Here is a 17,170-nt window from a genome sequence, read left to right as displayed (position 1 = left end):
GAAAAAAGGACAGCAGGGAACTTCTGTAAAATGTCATCACTCCATCCCCTAGAGATACGGATTGATATTTTATTTAACACCTTTTTCTTCAGGCTCCATCCATCATTACACATCACATCATATTTATTTTTTTTTTCCTCTGAAGCCACCCCTACATCGTCACAAACTGCTTTCGGCAGGCGGATGTGAATGGGCACTCACAGACCTGAGTGTCACAGCACTGTTTGTCCTGGCTTCCCCCTGTGAATGGGCACTCACAGACCTGAGTGTCACAGCACTGTTTGTCCTGGCTTCCCCCTGTGATATCTGAAGGTGGGAGCTGTGACACCGCTGTGGGTGGCAGTAGCGTGATGGGTGCACTGTGATCTTCTCCAAAAGATCCTGCATCACAGCTTATTAAGACCCCCCCTACAAAATCTCACAGCAGACTCTTAGGGCCATATCCTCCCATTGGCTTAAAGGGAAACTCCGCTCTAGCAACAACCTAAAGTCTATTTGTGGATGATTGATGACGAGTACATTTTTGTTTGGGACCAAAACAACATCAATCAGTGGAGTTTTGAGTAGACAGGAATATGTATTTTCAACTGAATAACATCTAGCATAGCCTTTGGGGGCAACGGCAAAATAAATCGCACATAAAAAAGGATTTATGCGCAAATGGGAGAATATGGCTGTTTATTGAAGAAACCACCACAGCCTGCTGCTATCTCGCCACAGGTTATCCGCTTCAGTGTTATCTCATGAACTTGGTAGAGCTGAGGCATGTGAATATGACGTGACACCACAATAAGAACATGACGTGACTCAACAATAAGAATATGACGTGACACAATAAGAATATGACGTGACACCACAATAAGAATATAACGTGACACCACAATAAGAATATAACGTGACACAATAAGATAATGACGTGACGCAACAATAAGAATATGACGTGACGCAACAATAAGAATATGACGTGACACAATAAGAATATGACGTGACACCACAATAAGAATATAACGTGACACAATAAGAATATGACGTGACGCAACAATAAGAATATGACGTGACACAATAAGAATATGACGTGACGCCACAATAAACTGATCAGCATAAGTCACTTCAGGACTGAGGAAGCTTTTTCCCTTTTGAGTAAGAGACTGCACATCCTGTGAGTTGAACAGGACTGGATTAGGGAGGAATGTCAAGCTGGCGTACCTTCACCGGAATTTTTTGGAGAAGGGAAGTCCTCAGCATTTTGGGTTAACCCCAATCTCATTTGTAGATGATTTTCCCCTCATTCTGTCGGCTGGCTTAGGTTACCTCTCCATGGCATACATTTTTTTTTTGGCAAACTTCCCTCCACTAATCTTAGACTTCAAAGGAGTCTCCACCAAAAGTTAGCTCATTGGGAACAGTAGGTTCTACTTTCTTACCCTGTATTTAAGCACATTTTTTAATGCATCGGTTCTGTTGTATTTATACATGCTTGTTTCTGCTTGGCCCAGTTTATTGTTTTGATGTTTTACTATTGGGTGTTGTCCCGAGGCACAAAATGGCCTTGTTCATTTGCAGTGACCGAGAGCCAGCCATGATTTGCAGCTTTAGAAAAGCTGTCATTTGGCCGTGCTGTTCTGGGTGAAGTAGAGTCGGGGACAGAGAAATTGTGGGGAAAATGAATTAACAATCCTCATCTCTGTCAGAAATATGTCATTGGACTCCGAAATGGAGGGTTGCCTGTGGGAAACAGCCTTCCTGAACATCCCCCCCCCCCCCCACTCCCGACTCGGTGTCATTCACTCTCCCTCCTCAAAGCCACAGCCTCCAATTAGGCCTCGAAGGTTTCTCCATGCTGTGGCCACTCTGTGCTGTGGTGCAGTGCTTGCACTGGTAAATTTAGAAGCTGCCATGTTTTATTTTCAGTTTGGCTTTTTATGCACAGTCATCGAGAACAACTTGACCACTGGCGGAAGCTGTAGGGAGCTGGGGTGATGGGCTAGACTATCCAACCCCTGCCAGATATGCAGAGACATATACGCCTGTTGAGTTCCATCACGTCCCATGGTCTTACTCTGGCATGGCTTGGCATGGTCCTCATCTGTTCTTATGGGCGGTCACATTTTAGAAGTGCCATTACTGAGAACAGATGCCTCATCACAAACGCCCATTTGTGTAATTATCCCATTCTCTCCACTTGTTTCCTTTTTGTGAGTGTGGCTTCTAGGGAAGGTAATAGTTACTTTCAAAGTGCATCTGCATGGCATATTACATTGTCCTGATCAGTAAGGAAAAATGTCTTTTAGTGTCAGTGTTTGCTCTTCAGGCCAGGGTCTTATGGGCTTTTTGTTCTACATACACTTTCTTTCCCGTTACCTTTCTCTTCCAGTGCTGTTATTATTTGCTTGTAAACTTTTATGTGCACTTTCCACTTGGCTTGCCCCCTTGGCCTTCCTCCATAAGGCTGTGGAGAGATCTTAGACACTAACTGGGCTGTTTACAGGACCAGTGACTGTCTCATCATTCAAGGCAGTCTAACGAGGGCTTTTCAGTTTGGTTCGGGGTCCCCATAATGCCTTTGTTGAGCTTGCCTTCTTGTTCTGAAGGCACACTTGTGCACACGCATACCACAAACATGGGCTCATCCATCCATGTATTTAACAGTGTTTTCTGGCCATCTTGCATTGGAATTCAGCTTGTGTCTCTCACATACATGACAGTCATACATTCGTATGCACATGCGCACAAACGCATACTCACGCACACACATACACACCCGTGCACACACACACACACCCGCACACACACACACACATTGCTGCAGGCACACATACTGCTGCATGCACATTGCACACACATAGGCACAACCTCTTAGCTGAATAGTAGACAAGCAATTGAGAGCCAATCTCTTGCCTTCCCCAGGTCTGGCAGAGTTTACGAGGACGTGACCGCAATAATAGTCCTCTCTTGTGAGTGCAGTCACATCCTCCCTTCCCCTTGAGCAGCACCCCCCACACCCCACCCACCCCACCCCACCCCGATTCTGTCTCCCTCTCCCTTCCACAAGGGACCCACCTCTCGTGCTGCCAAGAGTGCTGGGAGGTAAGTCACCCACGGCTGGAGAGCAGCGGCTCCCTGCTGAGAATCACAATTAGATATTTAGTGCTGATCTTTTCTGGAACCTTCTTGCACCGAGGAATGTGGAGGGTACAGTGTGCCCTGTTTGGACCAGTTAGAATGAAAACGCTGTCTAAAATTAGGTGATAAACAACTCGCCTAGTTAGCAAACATAGAAATTGTTGATTTAGGTCAAACTGTTGAGGAAAAAAAAGATTTTATAGGAAGACTGATTTTAGGGTCGAAGAATTGCACCATAAGGCCTGCTCATAAAAAGAAGCTGTATACATGCATAGCAGTTGTGTAATGGCTCCAAAAGCATTTTGTGGTTAACGAAACCCGAGAGAGAGTGGATCACTCCCACACAATGCAGAGCTTTTGACAGACGACCAAAAAATGAGAATGTTTGTGTGTGAGAAGCAAAGATCTAGAGAGAAAGGGTGTATGTGTTTGTGAGTGCATGTAAGGCAGTCTTTCAGCTTGTCTGGGCTGCTCCGGCCTGTGGTTGGTAGTGTTTGTTGGTGAAGCAGTGCTATGCAGCGGTACCCTTCTGGCCTAAGGTGAGGGCAGTAGTGGAAGAGGCGTCGCTGTGTTTCCCAGCCTGTGGTGGAGCAGAGCCTGTGTCAGCAGTCGTAGGCTGTGCCAAGACTACCCGTGGCCCCAGCGCTGTCCGACAGCCAGCCGCGGAGATCTCCGCAGACCGTCACTGGGCAAAAATACCCACATACCCCGGCTGTGATTACAGAGGCCTATGGAGTTATGCTGGATTTCTCGTTTGATTTTGACGATTCGACAGGGGCGGGGCTGACAGCTGGCTGTTGGACATAAGAAGACATAGTTCTGGAAAGAGGACAAAAATGAGCTAGTGTGGTGTAGTCTGAGAGAACACCCACTCTTATTCATCTACAGTACTTCCTCATATACACACACAAATAAACACCAGTGGAAATGGGGCCTTTGTATCAAAGAGATGGTTTGGTCTTAGGAAACTGGCCTTCCTCCCACTACCTTACCATATAGGTAGGCATCCTACCCATAATCCTACCCCTACCCCTCGGTCCGTTTCTGTGAAGGCTGAACTGAAATATGAGTGGGCAGTTTTTTCCCCCCTTCTTTTCCTGGACCCGTAGTTTTGCTCAACCTTTCCAGTCCAAATCATGTTTTGCAACACATCATTTGCAACATTACCTCTCACTGACAAGCTTTGTTCCCCTTAGACCAACTAGTGGAACGTTATGCCAACAGCACTCAAGGTTTTGGATTTTGATTCCCAGATAGGAGTCACACTAAAGTGAATGTGCACCTGTACAGCAAGTTGCTTTGATTAAAAGCACGAGTGAAATCAGTGAAATGTAAAATCATCTGTCCATCTTTCTTTCCATCTGACCACATAATTCACCATATTTATGTTCAGTGTTTCCCAGAGAACTGAATTCCATTTGTGGTGGTTGGTTTGCAGAATTAACTTGAATGCAACAGTTTTTAACAAATTAGCACAGCTTGGCTATGATGCTAACCAGATTGAAGCACAATTTAGTACAACCTGGAAAATCATTGTGTGATGGTCAATGTTGATATTGTGGTGGGCCGCCACAAATAAGTCAATGTATGGGAAACACTGATGTTCCAGGCCTGGAAGAAGATGCATGTATAGTTATTGTAAGCTGCTACTTTTTAGAATACCAAAGATGCTGAGGTTGGGATGTCCTTCATTCATTATTAAATATTTCTAATCTTGATCTTTTCTGCATCAGCCCCAAAGACCTGCAGCTCCAAGCAGTTTGTGTGCAAGGACCAGGTGACCTGCATCTCCAAAGGCTGGTGCTGTGACGGGGAGAAGGACTGCCCAGATGGCTCGGACGAGGCCCCAGATATCTGTGAGTAACTATGTGTTTTGTGTAACAGCCTTCCCGTACCCACTGCCTTAAATTGAGCCACTAAACTTTGCTGCGGGTTCCGGTAAATTGTGTTCTAATTCCACTGGGAGGAAACGGAGTTGAATCATCTGGAAGAATGTGCAGCTCTGTTCTCATTCTTTCTCTCACTCACGCTCTCCTTCACACAACCACGCCCCACCCCTCCATCCCCTCAGCAGCCTTACACTACCACAGTTTTGGCAGTGTTTTTTTTTTTGGGTAAATGTTAGCAGCTAAGTGCTAACAGATGGGCTTGTGCATGAAACATTAGGACAATGCCTGTGGATTAGAAGTGGTCTGGGGGTGCGAAGGGGTTACATGTTTTAGCACAGTTGGGTTCGCTCACCTCCCCCCAAACACCTCTCTTTGCGCAAGAGGAATTGAATGTTGAAGACCGTGGCCAGTCCTGGGTAAACACAGGCACTTTGCCTCTCGCAGGGAGAGTGGAAAAGAGGGAGAGTGGACGCTTGGCCCCTGGCTTTCTCTTACTTAAAGCACTCAGACCCCCAGCGTTTCGGCTCGGACGTGATGCAGCTCTGGGCTGGCTTCCGGTCCAGTTTCACTTGTGTCTCAGAGGACAAAGTCCTTTGTGTTACCTTGTTCCTGCAAAGGTAAACAAAAAAACAAACTCACAAGGAAAGTGAACAAAGCTAGCCACAGCGTCCCCCTTTCTCTCTCTCTCTCCTTTTTTCTCTCTTTCTTTCTTTCTTTCTTTCTTTCTTTCTTTCTTTCATTTATTTCTCTCTTTCTCTCTGTCTTTCTTTCTTTCTCTCTTTCTTTCTCTCTTTCCTTCTCTTTCTCTTCCTGGTGGCTGTGTTTTGATAATCAAAATTAAAAGTCTTCCTTTGCCTCCAAGTAGTGAAAGATAACATCACACAACTCTCGTCCTGTGACTCTTTCTGAGTGGCCATCGACCTCTCACCATACGCCAGGCTCTAATATCATTTCCATGCCTCTTATAGAGTTTGGCCAAGCAGACAATGTGCCTTTTCATTTTGACTGAAGCCCACACTGAGTCATAACACAAAGTTTATCCACCCAATTAACTATCGTCTACGGTGTTCTGGCTACTGTGCTCTCAACTGCATTTAATAAGCTGCCTTGCTGCTAATATAGCTATTATCACAGCTCTGAGGTCACACACACTCAAGGTACAACTTAACAACTTTCAAACCACATTTGGTTGTTATACCGTGTGGGTTTTGTTTTGTGTCAGGTTGGACAGCAAGGTATTCACAAGGTGAAATCTACAAGTAATGTACAGGCTGTGTAGCCACAATTTATGACGGATCATGTCAGATCAAGATCAAGATCACCTATTTTAAGCTGCCCAAATGCAAGGCTCATCAAAGGTCACTGTAGTGTAGGTGTGGATTAATTGTCATCCTCGTGGGAATGATCTGCATAGTGGTGATGCCACCATGCCCCCATTCCATCCCTGATATGTAGAGTACATATTTAGAGGAGATACGGGTGTGTAATCTGTAACTGAAAATTTTTTTTTTGTTTGTTTTTTAAGATCATACGGTGTTGGACCTTTACTAGTTCTACGCCCTGTTGTGGTCATGACCCTTGATCATTTAGCCACATCAAAACTGTATTAGTTCTTTTACTTCCACTTTTTGTTTCACACTTTGGTTTGCTGGAGGTCTCTCATTGTACATCAGCCAGAAAAATGTCTTCCTACACTAAAGTGAAATTCCAGTCTATTTTCATTGACAGTAATACTTAAACTGGTTATATACTTGAAGCACACACAAAGACACACCCCGACGTGTCACAGACACGCATGTTCTGTACACAAACACAGCTTCCCGGCTCCACGGCTTCATTCCATAGGGTTAAGTTTAGACTTGTCTCTAGACCACAGACTTGCCATGTTTGTTTGTACTGTATACAATTTTTACTGCTTTACTGCCTAGTGTTTTCAACTGCGCCAGTTAATTACTAACCAGCAGATTGGGTTCCCAGCCTCTGCCAGGATCCTTCGGGCGGACACACTTTCCCTTCTTTGTGCTCTTTCATATTTTTTGTCTCTCTCTCTCTCTCTCTCTCTCTCTCTCTCTCTCTCTCTCTCTCTCCCCCCCCCCTATATGTCAGAACACTGTGCTCAGTCAATCTCCGATCTCTGTACTGGGCGGCCTGCTCTGCTCTGCTCTGCTCTGCTCTATGGGCCTTCCTTGAGGCCTGTTTATATCCTTAAGTAGGTCAATATATCATTAAAAGAAGGGCACACGGTTACTGAGGAGAAGGGGGGAGGAAGAGAAGTGACTACTCCCTTTATCTCTCTCTCTGTCTCTCTCTCTGCCTCTCTCTGCCTCTCTCTCTCTCTCTCTGTCTCTCTCTCTCTCTCTCTCTGTCTCTCTCTCTCTCTCTCTCTCTCTCTCTCTCTCTCTGTCTCTGTCTCTGTCTCTCTCTCTCTCTCTCTCTCTCTCTCTCTGTCTCTCTCTCTCTCTGCCTCTCTCTGTCTCTAACCCTCTCCCCTCTCTCTCTCGTCCCCCATATTCTCGATGACCACATCAGTCCTGTTTTCTTCACACTAGAGAGCTGCACTGGAATCTAGACAGGAGGTAAAGCAGTTCATTCAGCCCAGATGTAAATGCAGCTGTCCTGATAAGCTGCTGCCGGTTGGTGGTGAAGCCGCATAGGCTCACCTGGGGGCCCGTAGCATGGCCTGTGTGTGTGTGTGTGTGTGTGTGTGTGTGTGTGTGTGTGTGTGTGCGTGAGACGTGGCTGCCCTTTTACCATGCCTGGAAGCTGCTCAATTTGTGCTGCTTTCCGTGCAGAGGGCTCTCTTGTTCGGTCTTGCACCTCTTTCTGTCCCTCTTAAGTCGATGCCAATGCTCATCTAAGCAGGAGGTCTCATTGAAGTAATGATAATTCAAGGCAGACAGCATGGAATGCATCAACTGAAGTGAATGTTATGGGGCCAAGGAAAATCTAAGCACAGTACAGTACTGAGAAACAGATCTACATCATTCAAAAACAAAACCTAAAAAAAAAAGATGTCATCTTCTGAAACTTCCTTGGCAGTAGGCTAAACAGCCAAGTGTATTAGAAACTGTCTCCACTATTGTTTCAACAAGGGAATGATTTAATACAAAATGGCAGCCCGTTAAAGCACCCTTGCAATTATGCTTGTTTGCAGATGACTCTTACTGCTTTAAGTAACTGGAGTGCCTAGTTGACTGGCTGTAGTAGACCACAGTCATAGCTTTCCATTTTCTATGCTAGACCCATGAAGGCCAAATGTAAGTTCTCCTTGAAATTATTCTTCATTTATTCAAATAATCATTCACAACGAGTCTAGTTTTTACTACAGTAGTACAGATGTAAATCATGTGTTGTATGTCTGAGATCTTGCTAAGGTAGTTATTACAGTCACTGATTCTAGCCATAACCCCAACACTGGCATTATTTAAATGTTCACTTGTCGACTTCAAATAAAATTCCAGCATTGAGAAACAGCACTTTATTATGTGCAATTCCAAAAGGCTCTAAGGCATCTGGAAAACCGGTTTTATTGCCTTTTGTACTTTTGTTAGGTACTGGGGGCCATAATTGTGTCCATATTTCTACTTTTTTATATTTTGAATGTATTTGGCAGAAAGGACAACTGACTAGAAGTTATGCCCGACAAATCTGAAATCAGCACACTTATTCTCTGGTCACCAAAAAACAAAAACTCAAAATCAGGACATCTGCATTTTGATTGATGTTGATATTTGAGGCCAAGGCTTTGATCATGAAATGTTTGTGATCCGTGCATGAACACCAGCCAAATCATCCCAGACACAATTCTGGAAGGCTTCAGTCAGTGCAGCTGTATTTATGGGTTGCCTTTGTCAGCATAAAGACATGGCTGGAAGCCTTGAGAAGGGATCTTAACAGCCACTCTTAATTGCACGTGCGGCCATCGTTCGCATACTCTCTGATGCAGCCCTTGTCTGGGGACCAAATCTAGAATCCCAGTTTGAAAGTGTCAAATAGTGTTTTGTCACATTCTGTTGACTAATGCCATTTCTCTGGCAAACAACTGCAAAAGAGAAACAATCAAAAGCATGGATTGTTTATTCTGACATGCCACCTTGTTGTCAAACACGTCACCCTAAAAGCCAATAATCTTGTGTCCAAATGGCACCAGCACAGACGGAATAAGGGTGGACAGCTAATAGGCGAGCAGTCGACCACAGCTCGGCCTCCCTGCGGTTCTAGTTCTGTCCGTGTATCAGACGAGGACACCTCAGGAGCAGCAGACCGCCGGAAGACTGAGCCCAAAACAGGAAGAGGAGAGGAACGCCTGGTCTTGTGCCAGACGCAGAGCTACTCTTTTCCCAGTTTTTTTTTTTTTTTTTTCTTAAGTCTGTCTCAATCTCTGTCTGTCTATCTCTCCATCATTTTCTATGTGTGTTTTCTGTCGGTCTCACTCACTGTACACCAACAGCACTCGGGGGAAGTGAGACGCGCGCCAGTCCCCTGAGGGTTGGGCTTCCCAAGATTTTAATAAGCCCTTGTGTTTGTGTGCATCTCACTGTCTGTGTGTGCAAATACCTTCTTGTCTGGGATTCGTGTACATATCAGTCTGTAGATCTGTGTGCTGAAGCAGTGAAGTGAGCTTGACGTCCAGGCCGCCTATGAAAATGCAGATAGATAACCCCACGAATGCTAAGTTGCCACTGAGAGCCGTTGTCCAAACTCTTGAGGATGGCTCTACCAATTAAGCTCTTTGAGCTTGAGCTGCATGATGGCGGGAACACAACAGCATAACAAGGCCTGGGAGAAGTAGACCATGCGGCAGGGGACACTAGGGCCTTTATCTGACCTTGTTAGCATAATAGAGGCATCCTGCCCAGGTAGGGCCTCCTGCTACATAATCATGTCAATTCAGAGTATCAGCAGGCATCCTATAAGCCTGTGCATGACACTGATACCCCCCCCCAAACCCCAAGGGTGATGTCTTTGATTGTCATTTGATTAAATGGAGCAGGCCTCTCAGTCATTGGCAGGGAGACCTGTGTTTGTGTGTTGATGGGTCCATTTATGTTGGGTTCAATGATGGCTTTTTGATTAGGTTAGCGGCCTGGTTCTTTAGGAACACCCTGTGAAACCACAAGATCTTTCTGCATTTGTTGTTTATGTCTGTGTAGATATAAAAGCTGGCTTTCATCAGGCCCCTTATTGCGCTGTGTGTGTGTGTGGGTTTCGTTTTTATCCGTCCGAAATCTCTAAGGCCAAATGTGTCCCAACAGGCCCAGGCCTCGCGTTCACTATCGTTTGCATTTAGGAATGAACTTTGCATCTCAGGCCTGGTTTTATCTCCAGAGTTTCCTCTCTGCGTCTGTGGCGCATGCAAGAGGGATGGAGACGAACTGGGGGGGGGGTGGACCAGGGTGGACCAGGGTGGACCAGGGCCATGTCTAATCTGGATCTGAATTGCTTATGCAAATGGCCGTGCCTTTCAAATTCAGATGGCCTGTTAAACACTCACATTCAGCCTCAGAGGGCAAGTCCGTCACTCCCGGGGGCATTTACACTTGTTAACCTCGAGCCGACCACACAAACACTCATGCACACTTGCGTGACCACCATGCACATATGCAGACTGCCTTGACCACACATGCGCTAATAGGTACACACACTACACATCAACAAACACCAACACACACACACACACACACACACACACACACACACATGTATATATATATATATATATATATATATATATATATATATATATATATATACATGTGTATATATATATATATGTGTATATATATATATATATATATATATATATATATATATATATATATATATATATATACACATACACAACATACACACACACACACACACACACACACACTAATACACATTCGCATAAGGCCCCACCACCTGTTTTCTGCAATTGCCCACACAAGCGGGGCCCTCTTGCCAGCCCGCTGAGAGCACACAATGAGTCATGTCCATTTTTGTCTTTTAAAGGAAGAAAAATAACAGTCTGACTCGTTCTTATTTTATGGAGGTAATTTCATAGCTTGCTCAAAATTTGCTGTTGAGTTGATTTGATTTGATGTCAGCTTGTAACATGGAGCTCTTGTTGTTGTGGCAAGGCCTGCTGGGCATCTGTTTGGAGTGGGATGGAGCATGATGTGGAGGAGGGACCTGGAGAAGGAGACATTACAGTAGACAGTCACCAAGCTTCAGTACTACACACCCATACTCTCTCACACGGGGCCTGTGTGGGCTTACAGCAGAGAGATGTAATGTGTTTTCATTCCCAAGCCATGGCCTCAGGGGGAGATTCAGATCCCCACCCCACACAGCCCACCACTTCTGCTGGCCCTCAGCTAGACGTCCACACCACAGGCTGAACCACAAACACCCAGCAGGGCAATCTCAGCATCTCTCTTTCTCACTCACTCTCTCACTCTCTCTCTTGCTCTCTCTTTCTTTCTTTCTTTCTTTTTTCTTTCTCTCTCGCTCGCTCGCTCGCTCGCTCTCTACCCCCCCAACCCCAGAGGAAAGGGCTAGGGATGGAGAAGGCAAAAAAATGAGACATTCAAGGAGAAACCAAGTGTGTTGGATGATTGCGATAAGGCACAGAGGCTGCACAGACTATAGAGTCCTCGATGTCATATGGGGGAGGATTTCTTAGTGAGATTTTAAGATGAATAGGAAGACTGTGGGGTTGACTGATGAAAAACAGCCACACATGGGGATTTTCTGAAGGCAAATGACCGCTGAGCTGTGTATGGAGAGCTTGGGGAGATGTCTGATGCTAAGGTCATAGAAAAGCTAAGGAACCCCTTCTACCTGCCTGCATACCTGCAAACTAGTCACCTTTCGGTGAAAATCGACGTTTTTGAATCAAAATATGTTTTTTTTTTTTTTTTATTTTTTTTTTTTTTCTTGGGGGTCAACTTCCTATAGTCTGGAGTGAGGCTATCGTCGATTTCATGCGAGATTGATAGGCAAGTGATTGTTACGCATAGCCTGCCTGCTATGGCCTGCAGCAGCGATATGGCCAAGGAAAAAAAGAAAATGTTAGCTAACAAACACGTTGCCACATGCTACACTCTCTCTGACTATAACCTCAAGGTAAAACATATTGTTAGGCCACTTTTCTCTTGCCCTCGGTGGGTTAAATGAAAGACTTGCTGAGGTGAGGTTAACAAGTGTTTACTCGCAAATTCACTTTCCCGCAGCTGGCCATTTTGAATTGCTTTGCGAAACAAAACGACCAAATGTAGTTATTTGCAACAAATCTGAAAGTGGACCTAGCAAAATATTTTGACTTGCTCAGTGATGGGTGTTTAATTTGTTTGTTTTCTGTGTAGCATATAGATCATAATTCTTGATAATTAGCGTGCAAACAAGTGAGACCTAGGCTTCTAGAGTAGACTGACATTACGCACCTACTGCTGAGACCCGCCCCTTTAGTTGGAATGTGATCATTGCAGCCTCAGTAGACACAAGAGGAGCAGAAAGACACCAACATAACATGAGGGATAGATGTATTTCTTCACAAAAAAATACCAAATGATAATGGATTGAAAAGAGGTACTAATAAACCAGACACGCTAGAATAGAGACCAGAAAATGGATATCCACAGTCCCTTTCTATCAACACCAGTGATTTTTAGAGATAAGGATTAGGCTTTAAAACAGATTGTCAACATTTATGTTGTTTGGTCTGTTTTTGGCTGCATACATGAAGGCCGAGGTGGGCAATGTGTTTTCCCTGGTTTGAGGTAATACTGACATTTCTTCAAGGATGGCAGGTCTGAAAATATCTTCGCCATCATTAAGTTATTCAATTAGGCTAAACATGGCCTTAACTCAAAACAGCTGGTAGGCCTACTGTTAGGACTATGTCATTTTAATATGTAAAAGTGTCAAATGCAGCCATATTTAAATTCTGCTTACTGCACGTTTATTATACTATGATATGATAATATTCAATATTCATTATTGCAGATCTACCCATGTGCATGTAATGGAAATGTTGGTTATTCCCGATATCCCTTCATTTACATGTTAAAATGTAAAATCTTTTTCAAATCTTCTCCGGGGGAGAATGTCACCTTTCAGAAAATGTCACCTTTTTCAGCCCTTCTGAGTTTGCAGGTATGTGCCTGTGAGAACCTGCACATTAGACACCTCCATCTCACAACATGTAATACCAGTCTCTCACCATCTCTCTCTCTGTCCGTCTCTTTCTCTCTCTATCTTATCCATCTCACACACACACGCACACGCACACACACACGCACACACACCTTACTGGTTGTCTCCAGTTCCTCTTTAGATTGACTGGGTTGACGCTTTTAATGTGGTCCTTTTGTCCAACTTTTGCAACGTCCTGCTGTCCTGCTTGGTGTGCAGTTCTTTCCCATGACTCGCGTATCCCCTGTAATTTCAGTTCTCGTTCAGCATAAAGCATGAGCTGGCGCTCATGCTTTATGGTGCAATAGCTCACCTTAGATGTCTCGTTATGATAGCTTAGTATTATAATGCCATTAATAGTGAGAACAATGGTAATTTACATTCAAAGTGGACATGTTGTTGGAGATATGGAGATGGAGATGTGGAGATTCCCCAGAGAGTAAAGCTGAAGCTAATAGCGGGAGTCCAGTCCAGCCACCGTCCAGCAAACAGAAATTATGTAAAGCATTTTTTAGCCAGTTCTAAAAGAATTAATTTTCCACGAATGATTTGCCATAGTATTTCCTTTGAGGTTAACATGTAGATGCTACATGATAGAGGCAGAGAGGACATATCCAATAATTCAAATGGGGTTACGGCAGTTTGCTCTGTACACAGGTGCTGGATGATGTAGGTGGCTTTTTTGTAATGAATGCAGGGTGTAAGTATGTACTGTAGACCACTCATATAACTTTGTGTGTGTGTGCATGCGTTGTGCTGATGTGGACTGTCTGTGGTGCTCACTGGTTCGGCCTGTCACCCCGAGGAACATGTTCATTGGAGCTGACAGGAGTTTCAATGGGAGTCAGAGGGGATCACAGACCCCTGACGCGCGGGAATAAACGCGGGCCTTTATGCAGTGCACAAAAGCTCAACAGGGATGGAAAATGTAAGGTCATTATGTAACCAGAGTGGTTGGAGGGCAAATGGGGAACACACACACACACACACACACACACACACACACACACACACACACACACACACACACTTGTGTTGTGTGGACCCAGCTATGTCGGGTAGACTCTTGGAGCTCATGTTCTGTACAAGGGTATGTACCATGTTGAGTGTAAGGAGCGTAGATAGTTCCTCGGAATGGAGATAATTAATAGCTTTGTTCCATGGGATATGGTAAAGGTTCCTGCCTTAGTTCTCCATTCTCAAACACAAAAGCATGACTGTGGGTGCAGTGAGGGGGAGAAAAAGATCTGCAGAGCCATTTTACAGAAAACGTAACCATGAAAAGGATAGCCTGTTGTGTCGCTGGAATTGTCAAGTGTGTGGGTTCATGTGAATTAATGTAATACTGAATCTGGGGACCAAACTTGGAAAACAGTCTGTCTGTTTTATACGAGAGTGGTCAATTGATAACAGTTTGGTTTGTTTGGACATCTGTTGTATCTATTACATTCAGCTCAGTCAGAAAAAAGATTTAGCTCCAATTGTGTGAACCTCATTTGAGAGTTCTTTCAGCACTTGAGATAAAAGAAGCTTTATGACCTGCAGTCGGATGTTTGCCATTGGTTCTGTTCTCCTCCAGTCTGGCCTGGGTCTTATCTGAGGCCAGAGGTGCGGGGCTGGAATGTGAGGAGGTGTTGGGGCTGTTAGGGAGCTCCTCAGGCTTACTGTAGGCCTGGCAGCAGTGGAGACATTGAGCACCTCCACCCGCAGCACTTAGTGCCATCGGTAGGTGAGGCCTGCTTTGTTACCATAGCGCAATTGTCCCTCCCATGTTAGCGCAGGTAGATTTGACATGTTCTATTCTTCTGCTCTGCTGGGAAGCGCACCCTCTTCACACATGCACATACTTATTACTTTATTACTTCATTCTGCACAATGCTTATGACAATCTGCCATTGTTCTACAGACCTGCAGTATTACTCTCTCTCTGTGTGTGTGTGTGTGTGTGTGTGTGTGTGTGTGTGTGTGTGCTTCTATCTCAGTCAAACCTAATGGTTTAAAAATGTTAAGGAGACCATAAGCCTAACAGGCAGCGACACAGGCTGCTTGGAAATGGCAAAAATGGGGCTTAATCCAAATTCCCTTTAATGTTTGCCTAAATGAGGGATTGCTCTGCTTAGGCCCCGTGCTGTGGATTGAGGGGCTGTTATCTGGATTTATGGCAGCTGTGTGCTGTGCGCACTTGTATCCTGTTTGTTTGAACACACATCCTGTCTTCTCAGTTTAACACGGTGCGCTGCTGGGGCTGCTGCTGGATGAGGTCCCTAGTGATTACAGTGGGGGGAATATTGTGTCCAGTAAAATGACCGAGCTGTAGTAAAAAAGGGGGTTCCTTAATTATCTTGAACAGCACGTACAGAAACCACTACCCCCCGCCCCCTACACACACACACACACACACACACACACACACCACACACACACACACACACACACACACACACCTTTATATCTCCTACTTACTCTGCCTTCTTTTTTGCGCCTTCTCTTTAGACTTCTGCCAGTTGTCTGGGATGAGGGTGTCTGTGACCTTTCAGGAAGGAACAGCTCATTGTCTGAGTTAGTGGGCCGGGTGTGAACTTACCGCCAACAACCCCCCCCCCAATTCAGCTTGAGTTCAGAAGCTCTTGACTGCATCTCTCTCTCTCTCTCTCTCTCTCTCTCTCTCTCTCTCTCTCTGCATTTCCCATGCATCTTACTTCTCTCAGATCTACCACTGTGACCCACACCACGTACTAAAAAGCCCCCTCCCAGGCAATATCTGCAGGCTACGGCCCATTGTACAGTCTTGCCTTAGTTTGTTTACAACACATGTCATTACTTGCTGGGCTTGTTCAAACAGGCTGACGGTTTCTCCTCCTCTCCTCCTCTCCTCTCCTCCTCTCCTCTCCTGCGCTCCTCTCCTCTCTCCTCTCCTCTTCTTTCTCCTCTTTTTCCTCCTCTCCTCTCCTCTCCTTTCCTGCGCTCCTCTCCTCTCCTCTCCTCCTCCTCTCCTCTCCTCTCCTCTCCTGCGCTCCTCTCCTCTCCTCTCCCTCTCCTCTCCTCTCCGCTCGCAGTGCTCCGCTCTCTTGCTCTGGAGAAAGTCCCTCCTACAGCTGTTCTGTTCCAGAATGTTCTCTGGTCTCCAGTGAATGCCCAGGGTTTGTTGTGCTTTAAGAGACGTGGTTTAGGTTGTGCTTTGCTTGTCCTCCTGCCAGTAGCCTGGAGCTCTCTGTGGGCAGGAGCATAAAGCCTCATCACGGTGCACAAACTCAAACACTCAATCTCTTTCTCCCTCTTATTCTTGATTTTTTTTTTTTTCTCTCTCTCTCTCTCTCTCTCTCTCTCTCATATTCTCTCTCTCACACACATTCACACACACACATCTTACACAAGCACCTTGACTACATAGATTTTGGCCAAGGACTCCATCCCTCCCCAAATTACATAAGTCTCTGGAGCTGTTGTGCTCATATTTTAATAAAAAGAAGAGCCAGCAGGCTCGCAGATCACAAGACGCCAGATAGGATGGCCAAGAGCTGTATATATAGAGAGTTCGGACAACTCAAATCATGGGCGCCATGTTTCATCCCAACATCGGATGATTCTACAGTGTAACCCTATGGAGTGAATATGGTATGTTGAAATATATAGCTTATTTTCACCATTAACATGCCTATGAATGATGATATCAACGTTTTTCAGTATGTAAAGGCCCTTACGGAAATATTCCAGTTTATATTTACTGTTGATATCTTAAATGGCCCTGTAAAATGCCCATTGTGTAGTGAGTGACCACGTCGCCTAATCAGTCTGGGAGCATTGTTTACATGGAATGCTAGCGAAAAAGCTAATGCTGAGATAAGGCTTGGCTAACTTCAAACTTTAATTCTAAATGAATTTAAATTCTAAACTTTTGTGACAGATGGTATTACTATAATTTTCCTATGGAATGTGTTATAAGTGGAAGAGAGAAATTGACATTTACCTCACACAATATT

At 44.8% G+C, this 17,170-nt stretch overlaps 1 protein-coding gene across 1 annotated transcript in view; it reads left to right on the top strand.

Moving 5' to 3' along the window:
- LOC125293334 (low-density lipoprotein receptor-related protein 1-like) overlaps positions 1 to 17,170 on the top strand; it is a 117,912-nt gene that overhangs the window by 12,384 nt on the left and 88,358 nt on the right. The window contains 1 exon segment of the mRNA XM_048241203.1: positions 4,857 to 4,979. Within this exon segment, the coding sequence (XP_048097160.1) occupies positions 4,857 to 4,979 (123 nt within the window).

The sequence above is a fragment of the Alosa alosa genome, chromosome 4 (assembly GCF_017589495.1).
Source record: "Alosa alosa isolate M-15738 ecotype Scorff River chromosome 4, AALO_Geno_1.1, whole genome shotgun sequence".
Classification (NCBI taxonomy): Eukaryota; Metazoa; Chordata; class Actinopteri; order Clupeiformes; family Clupeidae; genus Alosa; species Alosa alosa.
The sequence above is the reverse complement of the archived record's forward strand: the minus strand, read 5'-3'. Positions and strand labels throughout refer to the sequence as shown.